Here is a 10,921-nt window from a genome sequence, read left to right as displayed (position 1 = left end):
GCCGACGGCCTCACAGCTCACCGGCTCCCCCTAGAGGGCGTCCCTAGCTCAGGAGTGCAGCCACACAGAAGGTGTCATACAGAAGGTGACATGCTGGGTCTTTCAAGGGAACTGAGGGGAAAGAACAAAACTGACCCTACTCACTTCTGCCTTCCAGTATGAATCATCTGTAAGTTCGAGGTACGCATCTTTCCAAAAAGATTGTGTTTATTTACTTAGAGAAGGGGGAGAAAAACAGCCACGCAGGCCTGTGCCCGGACTGGGAGTCGAACCAGTGACCTTTTGGTTGGCAGGTTGGTACACCATCCACGGAGCCACACCAGCCAGAGATTAAGGGATACATTGTTTGTATGTCTTCCCTTTGAATAGGAAAAGTAGCTGGCACTTGTCAGGGGATCAGGAAGGCCCCGCCTTCCTCGGAATCTTCCAACGCCATCCCCTGTGGTCACTTCTCTCTGCCACGTGATGGCGCTGTTGGCAGGTGAATCCTCAGTTGCGTTAGGCCCAGCGCCAGTAGCTTCCTTGCGGAAGAGACAACCCCAGATGCCGCACCCAGCCGAAAGTACTGGTTGTGCAGGTTCCCAGAGTCACAGCGGGCCCCCCAGCAGCGCCCACTGCCCCGGCACTCCAGCTCCAGGGTGCCGTGGGGACAGTCCGCTCTCTGGGGGACATGGAACTCTCTCATCTTCCCTCCATAGGAAGTCACAGTCACAGTGGCCAGCTCCCCAGGAAGCCGGGGCTGTCCCTGCACAAGTAAGCTTTCCTCTTTCTCACGTAATGAGGATCGCAGGGCAGGGTGGTGGTGGCGACACTGATCGCTTCAGCTGTCCCACAGAGCTATTAGGGACCCAGGCTTGCCGCCCCTGGTGGCAGGCTGGCTGCCACAGCTCCGCTCTGCACACCCTGTTTGGGGCAGGAAAGGGGCCAGCCATGTCTGACCCCTTCCATCAGGGAGCCCCTGAGCCGCCTTCTGCAGACACAGCATCATCCATCCAGGCGTTCGCCCATGGCCAGTCCTGTCTGCAAGGGAGCCTGGGAAATGAGCGTTTTGCTTCTCCAGCCTCTAGAGGGTGCTGGTGGGGGACTTGTTAGACAAGAAGTGATGCCTATGGGAGATTTTCTCTTGATGGGTCCCGTACCTCCTCCTTCGCCTCTCCGGGTGGAAACGCCACTCCTCAGAGGCCGTGCCCCCGCCTGAGAACCAAGGAGACGCTTCAGCCTCCCTCCCTGAGCAGAGGGAAGGGGGAACACAGGAGTTTGAATCTTCATACCGAGGGAGGCGGCATGATTCAAACCAGAGGGCAGTCCGTTTCCAGCATCTCCCTTTCCCCTCCTGCCCAGACACGTGCGGGGAAGGAGAAAGGCAGAGTCGGGAGTGTTGGAGCATTGGCTGGGCCGCCTATGCCTGGGATGGTGCTGGGGGATGGGGTAGGGAGCCCGTTACTGAGCAGAAGCCATTTATGATCTTTGACAAAGCGTGGTTTTATTTATTTATTTGTTTGTTTGTTTGTTTATTTATTTTTAGAAAGGGAAGGGAGGGAGATAGAGAGAGAGAGAGAGAAACATCGATGTATGGTTGGTGGGGGTCATGACCTGCAACCCAGGCATGTACCCTGACTGGGAATCGAACCTGTGACACTTTGGTTCTCAGCCCGCACTCAATCCACTGAGCTACGCCAGCCAGGGCCTAAGTGTGGTTTTAGAAGGGAGTGGAGAGGGGGAGAGAGATTGCTCTGCAACATGGGTGAGGGAGCGGGGCCTGGGGGGCACCAGAGGGCAGAGTGGGGAGAAGGGGCCATTGGCCTTGGAAACTCCAGAGAAAGTGGCCTGGATACACGGAGAGATCAAGCTTGGGGGTGGGGGGGGTGTCGGGGAAATCTGGGCGTGGGGCCCAGGGGACCGAATGCAAGAAGGGCAGACGAGCCACCCACAGCACAGGGAACGCAGATGCCAGGGAGGCCGTGCCACCCCCACCTCCTGCCCCCCCACTCCAAGTCCTGGTGAGGGCAGGAGGAGCGCGTGGCCCCCCCTGCAAAGGGTTGGGGTCATTGGGATCCACAGGGACAGGGCACGTCCGCTGACTTCCGGGTTACTGAAACACAGGGAAATGCCGCAGGCGTGGTTCATCCGTGGGGCGGGGCACGGGTTCTCGAACGGTGTTCTCTCCCAGACCTCAGAGGCACCTGCCTCCCTGTCCCCAGGGTGCAGAAGGGTGGGGGGGGCATGAATGGGAACCTGTGTTTTCCATCTCACCCGTGAACTGGGACACGCTGACCTGTCTGCTTGGAATGGACGGTCAGTGGACGACAGGTGGCCTGAGCCTGTGGTCATGGCCATCGACTCCCAGATCAGCCTCAGCCCCGCCCTGCCCCTGACCACATCCGACTCTCAGGGGGCCACAACTTCGATCTTGTCTACCTGCCCCGCTAGACTGTGGGTTCCTGCAACCAGCTCAGGCGTATTCTGGGTTCCCCCAGCCGAGCGCTGTGCCTGCCATATGCTAGGGACTCCCTAAGTCTATGGGGGACCAGTAACTACTGAGGCCTCATGGAGGAGCCCCTCTTCAGGGGCTGTGCTATTCACAATAGCCCCAGGTTCTAGATCTTTCTCGGCTCTCCTTCCTAAAAGCTTACCAGGCTGGGACCCAGGCCTCAGAGGCAGGGAGGATCCTGACCTGGCACCCTAATTTGTGTTAAGGTGTCACAGCCTGCGGGACATGACGCCACTTTCTTGTGGGCATATTTTATCTGCCGCTGGTGTCTTGGCCCAGTGGAGTGACCCATGGAGTTGTCAGGCTGGTGGAAGAGGTTTGGGGTCCTCGACCACATCCTAGAGAAACTCAGGTACAAAACACACCTAGCCAAAAGCCTTCCCACCACCCCAAATCCGGACACGCTGGAGGGAGCAGGCGGAGGGAGCCTGCCTGAGCAAGCACTCCGCCTTCTCTGTCATCCCCACGCGGCCCTGGCTGCCTCCTCGGCTCCACAGCTGGACCACGAGTCGGGGACAGCTGAGTCTGAGTGGGGATGGAGGCTGGACCATCTCTGCTGGGGCCGCTGGGGCCCCTCTGTCCCCTCCCCAGCCCAGGTAACCTGAGCCCGGCGTTTTGTCCACCCTGGAGCAGCTGACGGCGTTGTGGTCGGACAGCTGGCGGGGCTGGGCCAGCCCGGCTGGGGTGGGAGCGTGGGCTGCTACACGAGACCCAGAGTCTGTGTCTCTTGGCCTCAGACCCGGGGAGCTGCCGTCCCACCCCTGGCACCGCGGAGAGCTGGGCACCATGCACGGGGCTCAGGGGCTGCTGTTCCTCCTGCTGCTGCTGGCTGTCTGCCTGGGTGTGGACCCAGGGGCCTGGGGGCCTGGGGGAGACCAGAGCTGGGGGCCAAGGCCTCAGGAGGCAGAGGGACTGGAGGGCTACTGGAGCCTGCCCCCCACCCCAGCTCCCTGTCTTCCCATGTCACCTCTGCCCACAGCCTCCCCCTTTGTCTGCCCCAGGGCCCCGCACCCTGGCTCACTGCTGTCTGTTGCAGGAGCCCAGGGCCGGAACCAGGAGGAGCGGCTGCTGGCGGACTTGATGCGCAGCTACAACCCCCACCTGCGGCCCGCCGAGCGTGACACGGACGTGGTCAATGTCAGCCTGAAGCTCACCCTCACCAACCTCATCTCCCTGGTGAGCCGCAGGCCTGCGGGCTGACGAGGGAGGGAGGGAGGGAGGGAGGGAGGGAGGGAGGGCCGGGGCACTGGGCCTTGGGCCCTGCTGGGGAGAGGAAGGGGCTGCTCCAGCAGCCAGGAGGGGCGGGGAGAAGGCCCTAGCGGGGAGAGAGAGGCCAGGATGCCGGAACCGCCCTCAGGGGCTGCTAGGGGGGCAGGGGTCCTCTGGGACCCCACTGTGGCCTGTAGGGGCTAACATCTGGGGAGGCAAGTGATGGGGGCTTACACTCGGGTCTGCACCCCCAGAATGAGCGTGAGGAGGCCCTCACCACCAATGTTTGGATAGAGATGGTAAGAGATCACCCTGACACCCTCTTCCCCTCTGTCAGTCCCCCCGACATGGGCCCCAGGTCCTCGGAGCTGCCTGTAACCCTGCTCCCTGCCCCTTCTGTGCCCCGCCCCCCCACACCCCCTGCCCCGCTGGGCTCCCGTTCCCCGGATGTGGCACAACGGAGAGTGGGGGGGCCTGGCGACGCCCCTCTCCCCGCAGCAGTGGTGCGACTATCGCCTTCGCTGGGACCCACAAGACTACGAGGGCCTGTGGGTGCTGAGGGTGCCGTCCACCATGGTATGGCGGCCGGACGTCGTGCTGGAGAACAAGTGAGAGGGGCGCGGGCAGGGTGGGAGGACGAAAGGACGCCAGGGCAGGCCTAGCAGGATGGGGGCATCTGAGAAAAGAAGGGTGTGGACTGAGGGTGTGGACGGGGGTCCGCCGGGGGCGTGGACTACCAGGCAGGGCGGGCGGGCGGGCGCTGAGGGCCGGCCCAGGGCCACCCGGGTGATCACAGGCCTGGCCAAGGGCCGTGGGCTGTGGACCGGGGCGCCTGCGTGGGCACCGCCTCCTCCACCTGGGGGTGAGGGCAGCCCCTGCGGAAGCCGTGAGGAGTCGAGGGTCAGCACGACATGAAAAACTCTGCACTTGGCCCGGCCCTTGGAGAGACGTGAACAGATGACAGTGGCCATTCTGAAGGGAGCCGGGGTTGCAGCAGGGTCGCAGTGGGGTCACAGCGGGGTCGTAGTGGGGCTTAGGAGATGGCCGGGGGAGCCTGGCAGGGTGGCCGAGGCAGGGCGGTGCAGGGGAAGGCGGTGGGTCATGCGGCCTGGCAGGGTGGGGGGGGTGGTGCGTGGCCCCTGGGAGGGGTTGCTGTCCCCGGGCCCCCGTCCAGGCAGGGCGGGGGGCTGGTGCCGGTGCGGTCCCGGCAGCCGCATGGCCTGTCCTGTCCGCAGCGTGGACGGCGTGTTCGAGGTGGCCCTCTACTGCAACGTGCTCGTGTCTCCCGATGGCTGCGTCTACTGGCTGCCGCCCGCCATCTTCCGCTCCTCCTGCCCCGTCTCCGTCACCTACTTCCCCTTCGACTGGCAGAACTGCTCCCTCATCTTCCAGTGAGGGCGTGTACTTGCGGCGAGGGGGTCGGAGGGGGCTGCCCTAAGAGGGGCCCTGGCGGGGTAGGGGACGTGAGGCTTCTGTGCCCACCTCAGGTCCAGACACTCGGAGTCACCCAAGTCCCTCCCTGCGAAGCCCCTGTCCCCTCACTCCTCCTCCTTCTCTGCCTCAGTTTCCCTGCCTGTGCCCCACGGGGAGAAAAGAATGGGTTGGGGGTGAGCGGGCATACACATGCCACAGCATACGTGGCACACACACGTGTGCCCGGAAACACATGAGGCCACCCCCCCTAGAGCCCAGTGGAGAGGCCGGGCTGCCTGTCTCCTCATCCATCAGTGTGGAAGGGGTCTGGGCGCGGGTCTTCTCGAGTCTAGAGGAGCCGCCTTCCTGCAGGGAGACCTTGCAGGAAGCCATCCTCAGCAAACAGGCCTGAATGGTGCAGACAGGGTTTGCTCTGCGCTGACCTCTGGCCCCTCCTGCCCGGGAGGCGGCAGCGAAAGAGCAGAGCACGGTGACCCCAGGCCCTCGGACAGCAGGGGACCGCACTGAGCCGCAGTCTCCTGGCCCTGCAGTTTAAACTTCCTCGGGGGCCCATAGAACCCCAGCCCCCTCATCTCGCCGCCAGGGTTTCGTGGAGAACTGGGAATTATTGGCTGTACTTTTTAAGGCAAAACTGCCGGCAGCGCCCCCCCCCACCCCCGTGACTCTACCGTGCACCGCACGGGTGGGTCTGGGCGCATGCATCCTCTCCCTGTCCCGTCCCCAGGTCCCAGACCTACAGCACCAACGAGATCAGCCTGCAGCTGAGCCAGGAGGACGGGCAGACCATCGAGTGGATTTTCATCGACCCCGAGGCCTTCACAGGTAGCCCCACCCCGGGCCCCTGCTGGACCTGGCTGTGGGGACCAGGCTAGACCAGGGTCACGCCACCTCCCACGCAACTCAAAATGAAACTAAGCAAACCACACAATGGGCTTTTTAACCGCCCTGCAAACCCCTGACTCCCCATGAGGACGACCCCCATTTTGGAGGGCGGGGGATCGAGTGTCCCAGGTCCCTTGCTGTCCCTGTCCCTCGACGGCTGTTCCTCGGGCACTCGTGGGCTGCAGGGGTCTGCCCAGGACCCCCACCCCCGTGCCCACCTGGCCTGCCGCCCACAGAGAACGGGGAGTGGGCCATCCGGCACCGGCCGGCCAAGATGCTGCTGGACGCCGCAGCCCCGGCGGCGGAGGCTGGCCACCAGAAGGTGGCCTTCTACCTGCTCATCCAGCGCAAGCCCCTCTTCTACGTCATCAACATCATCGCGCCCTGCGTGCTCATCTCCTCCGTCGCCATCCTCATCTACTTCCTTCCGGCCAAGGGTACCCGCCCCTGTGGGAGGGGAGCCATCGGCCCCGGCCAGGAGCACGGGGGACAGCCGGCAGGGCAGCGCGGGCCGGGGGGCAGTGGGCTCCTTGTGGGGGGAGGGGCCCCACAGCAGGGAGATGGAGACCCGCTCTGAGGGCCTCTGGGTCCCGCAGCGGGCGGCCAGAAGTGCACTGTCGCCATCAACGTGCTCCTGGCCCAGACTGTCTTCCTCTTCCTCGTGGCGAAGAAGGTGCCCGAGACCTCCCAGGCTGTGCCCCTCATCAGCAAGTAAGGCCGGTCCTCGGGTCTGCTGCCCCCACCTCCTCCCCCACCCTGTCAGCACTGCCCTCCCACCAGCCACGCCCCCCTCCAAAGCCAGCCTCTCACCCATGGGACCTGGGTGGGGGCGAGGGGGTACAAGAGAGTTGCCAAGGGAAGGGTTGGCATCTGGGGATGCCCTGCTGAAGGGCTGGCCCCGCCTCCTGCTCCCCCCCCCCAGGTACTTGACCTTCCTCCTGGTGGTGACCATCCTCATTGTCGTGAACGCTGTGGTCGTGCTCAACGTGTCCTTGCGGTCCCCCCACACACACTCCATGGCCCGCGGGGTCCGCAAGGCAAGGCCCCTCCCTGCCCGTCCCAGCACCCACCCCCCGTCCACTGACACGCCCTTTCCTCAGCACCCCGTCCCTGTGCCCACACCTCCGGTGCCGTGTGCAGCAGCAGACCTGCCCCGTGTGTGTCTTGAAGCACGTGCCCAGATGAGTTAGTGACGCCGAGTGCTTACCAAGCGGCAGGCACATGACACACACTGGCTTATTTAATCGTCATAAAACCCCTCGGCCATGGGTATTAGTGCCATCTCCACTTTTTAAATAAATATTTTTATTTACTTGTTTTTAGAGAGAGGGGAAGGGAGGGAGAAAGAGAGGGAGAGAAACATCAATGTGTGGTTGCTTCAAACGTGGCCCCCACTGGGGACCCGGCCCGCAACCCAGGCACGTGCCCCGACTGGGAATTGAACTGGCGACCCTTTGGTTCACAAGCCAGTGCTCAGTCCACTGAGCCACACCAGCCAGGGCTCATCTCCACTTTTTAGATGACGAAATGAAGCTCAGAGGGGTTACATAGGTCACCTGAGGTCGAACAGGTAGAAAATGGAGGAGGCAGTCTGGCTCCAGGGCCTGCGTAACCTGCAACCCACCTGCAGCCCTCAGCTGAAGCCCTAGTCACAAATGCAGGTTCCCAGGACCCCCACCACACCCTTGGCCAGAGTAGCCAGGTGGGGCCCAGGGACCTGTGTCTGGAACCTGGTGCTTCCCATGTGCACGGAGCTGCGGACACCGGCCCCGGTGCCTGGCACAGAACACCCAGGCTGCACGGGGCCAAGTGCCCGCCCCCACTGCGCTGCCTCCAGACCGTCCCTCCGCAGGTGTTCCTGCGGCTGCTGCCCCAGCTGCTGCGGATGCACGTGCGCCCGCCGGCGCCTGCGCTGGACTCCCGGCCCCGGCTGCAGAATGGCTCCTCCTCGGGGTGGTCAGTGTCGGGCGGGGAAGAGGCGGCCCTCTGCCTGCCCCGCAGTGAGCTCCTCTTCCGGCAACAGCGGCGCAACGGGCTGGTGCGGGCAGCGCTGGAGAGACTAGGTGAGGCGGACAGTGTGACACTGGGGGTGCTCCTCCTGGGGACCCCAGGCAGGGAGGGCTGTCTCTTGGCCAGAGAACCAGGCACCGTGGAGGAGTGTTGGGCAAATGTCCGGGCTGGGGACTTGGGTCCCTCAGGACAGGCCACCTCCTCCCCATCCTGACCTTCTCGTCTCCTCAGAGAAAGGCCCGGAGCCAGGGCAGAGCCAGGACCTGTGCGGCAGCCTGAAGCAGGCCGCCCCGGCCATCCGGGCCTGTGTGGACGCCTGCAACTTCGTCGCCCGCGCCCGACGCCAGCAGAGGCACTTTGCCAGTGTAAGCCCTCCCGGGGGTGGGGCGGCCGTGAGCACGCGGTGAGGGGCTGGGCCCTGGCGTGTGGGGGCAGGATGGAAGGGGCGACCGTGGAAGGGCGACGGGAGGGGAAAAGTCGACTTGGGAGCGGGGAACACGGGGGACATCGGGGCCAGGGGACCCTGGAAGAAGCCAGGTCGAGGGCTGGAAGTGGGTGAGAAAGGCCCGAGGAAGTGGAGAATGGAGACCTGCTGGAAGGCTGAGGGGGGTCCTGGGACTCGGGGCGGGCTCTGTGTCCCTGCTGGCTGTCCCACACCCCCCGCCCCCGCCCTCAGGGGAGCGAGGAGTGGCTCCTGGTGGGCCGCGTGCTGGACCGCGTCTGCTTCCTGGCCATGCTCTCGCTCTTCGTCTGCGGCACCGCCGGCATCTTCCTCATGGCGCACTCCCACCGGGTGCCTGCTCTGCCATTCCCTGGGGACCCTCGCCCCTACCTGCCCTCGCCCGACTGAGCCGGCCAACGGCTGTTAGCCGTGCAGAGTCTTGGCAGCTGCGTTCTTCCGCCGAGCTCTCGAGTGTGCTCTTTGGGAAGCAGCCTTCAGGGCCGTGGAAGCCCAACAGCCCTGAGAAAAGCTGGAGAAATAAAGAGACGGAGCTGGAGTCTCGGAGTGTGGTTGGGGTGGGCTGTGGGCAAGGCGTGCCGTGGGGTCAGCCTCCGGGTGCCAGTGGCTCGCTCCCCCTGGCACTTGCCTCCCTTCAGCAGGCACTATGAACCCCCGTAATTTTTGAAGCCCTAACAACTGTTTCACAGGGTGTCCCCAACTAGGTAAGGTCCTATCCTTCCGGACCTGGGCCTCCCTTCTTTTTTATGAGTTCCCTGCAGGCTCCTGAAAGAGGACAGTCGAGAGACATGTGAAGAGTAGAAACCAGTGTTCTCTTACAAGAAGGTGGTAGCCCTGGACAGTATGGCCCAGTTGGTTGGAGCATCGTCCTGTAATCAAAAGATTGCAGGTTCGATTCCTGGTCAGGGCACACGCCCTGGTTGCAGGTTCAGTGCCCGGTCCAGGCTTGTGCGATCCCTGGTCTGGGCACGTATGGGAGCAACTAATCGATGCTCCTCTCTCACATCGATGTTTCTCTCTCTCCCTTCCTCTCTCTCTAAAAAGCAATAAAAAATAGCCTTCAGATGAGGCTAAAAAATAATAATAAATACAAACTTAAAAAAGAAGATGGCAGCCCGCTCCAGCTGCCCTCTCCCTCCTATGCCTTTGGGTGCAGTAAGCACCCAGTACTCACCTGCACCCATGATCTATCCATAAGCATTTGTGCCATTAATTACAATTTCATGAGTCTTACCATCTTTTTCCATAGTTAAGAGCTCCTCACAACATCTTGGAAAAGCAAGAGTTGCCATATCCCTATGTCTCAGATGGGCAAACTAAGGCCCAGAGTCAGGAGGGCTTCCCAGAGCACTGGCAGCTTTATGGTTTGGAGTGCAGAGTCCCCAACTCTGACCTAACCTTAGATGCTCCAGGACCCCGCAGAGCATTTGCACTGGTCCCACAGGATGCTCAGGGAAGAGCGAGGTAGGGAGGCTGGCAGGGAACAGGGAACTGCTGGGTTTTGCCTCCTGGGGGAAGATCCTGACCAGCCTCCCTGGACCCCGCTTAGGAGACAAGATGGCCAGCTGACTTCTTCCTGGAGGGAAGCAAGACTCTGCTTTGAGTACAGATGGGGCGGCAGTTCTGTGGGTGACAAGAGGGTAAATTTGGGCAAATTATTTGTGCTCCTTGAGCCTCTGTTTCCTCATCTGTAACTATGGGCACAGGTATCAGTTTGTACCTACCCTTATCACAGGATCAAAGACGTGGGTGAAGGGGATTCAAAAATTTGAAACTCCCATATGAAGACCTGACAGTGGAACATTGTTGGGGGGCGGGAAGAGGATCCCAGAAATAACCGCCTCTCCCAAGTACTGGGATACTGGCTTTGGTGCTCAATCACCAGCTGCTTCGTTTCCTTTACTCCTGTGTGTGTGTGTAGCAAAGACATAAATCCAGGAGGCAATTTGATGATGGCGGAACCAGCTCTGGTTCCTGTGTCTCTTACTAGCTCCGTCACCTGGGATAAGTCTCTCAACCTTTCTAAATGCGGAGGTTAGCTCTTGTAGCTCCCGGCCCAAGTAAAGCAATGACTAACAATAGCTACCACTTAATGTATCTAGCGCCCCAAACGGATTATCTCCTTCGATCCACATGGCAACCCGAAGAAGCAGGTACCACTGCATAGTATCGCCGGTACTAAAGCGGAAGCAACTGCTGGGAGTGTTAAGAGTGAGGATCCGTCAGCCCGCTCTGGGGACTGGAGTCGGGATCTGTACCAAGCTGAGTCCAGAGCCCGCGCCTTCGCCGTGCGCGCCTTTCTCCGAGCCTGCCTAGGGGAGGGGGGCAGCACGCGCTGCCTCGGGCGGGGAGTGATTCCTTGGAGGCGCAGGGCGGGCGCCCCGGCGGCCCGTCGGCCGCGGACTGGGACGGACCCGACGCCAGCGGCCCCCGCG

The 10,921-nt window shown here is 62.3% G+C and overlaps 1 protein-coding gene across 1 annotated transcript; it reads left to right on the top strand.

The window, feature by feature from the left end:
• Positions 1–3,277: 3,277 nt before the first annotated feature.
• CHRNG (cholinergic receptor nicotinic gamma subunit) lies at positions 3,278–8,975 on the top strand. The gene is made up of 12 exons (XM_045845735.1): positions 3,278–3,332; positions 3,528–3,667; positions 3,955–3,999; positions 4,199–4,308; positions 4,936–5,091; positions 5,859–5,956; positions 6,253–6,453; positions 6,613–6,727; positions 6,939–7,053; positions 7,869–8,079; positions 8,258–8,391; positions 8,703–8,975. The coding sequence occupies exons 1-12, from the start codon at positions 3,278–3,280 to the stop codon at positions 8,874–8,876; spliced, it is 1,554 nt and encodes a 517-aa protein (XP_045701691.1). The 3' UTR covers positions 8,877–8,975.
• The last annotated feature ends 1,946 nt before the right edge of the window (positions 8,976–10,921 follow it).

The sequence above is a fragment of the Phyllostomus hastatus genome, unplaced genomic scaffold (assembly GCF_019186645.2).
Source record: "Phyllostomus hastatus isolate PE091 unplaced genomic scaffold, TTU_PhHast_1.1 phas_contig_477, whole genome shotgun sequence".
Lineage (NCBI taxonomy): Eukaryota > Metazoa > Chordata > Mammalia > Chiroptera > Phyllostomidae > Phyllostomus > Phyllostomus hastatus.
This window is presented reverse-complemented; position numbering and strand designations above follow the sequence as displayed.

What these genes read in the sequence shown, in the direction of transcription:
- CHRNG (XM_045845735.1), top strand. Translation starts at nt 3,278, where the DNA reads ATGCACGGGGCTCAGGGGCTGCTGTTCCTCCTGCTGCTGCTGGCTGTC. An exon ending in CGACCCCGAGGCCTTCACAG is followed by an intron (nt 5,957 to 6,252) that starts GTAGCCCCACCC and finishes TGCCGCCCACAG; the next exon opens with AGAACGGGGAGTGGGCCATC. An exon ending in CTACTTCCTTCCGGCCAAGG is followed by an intron (nt 6,454 to 6,612) that starts GTACCCGCCCCT and finishes TGGGTCCCGCAG; the next exon opens with CGGGCGGCCAGAAGTGCACT.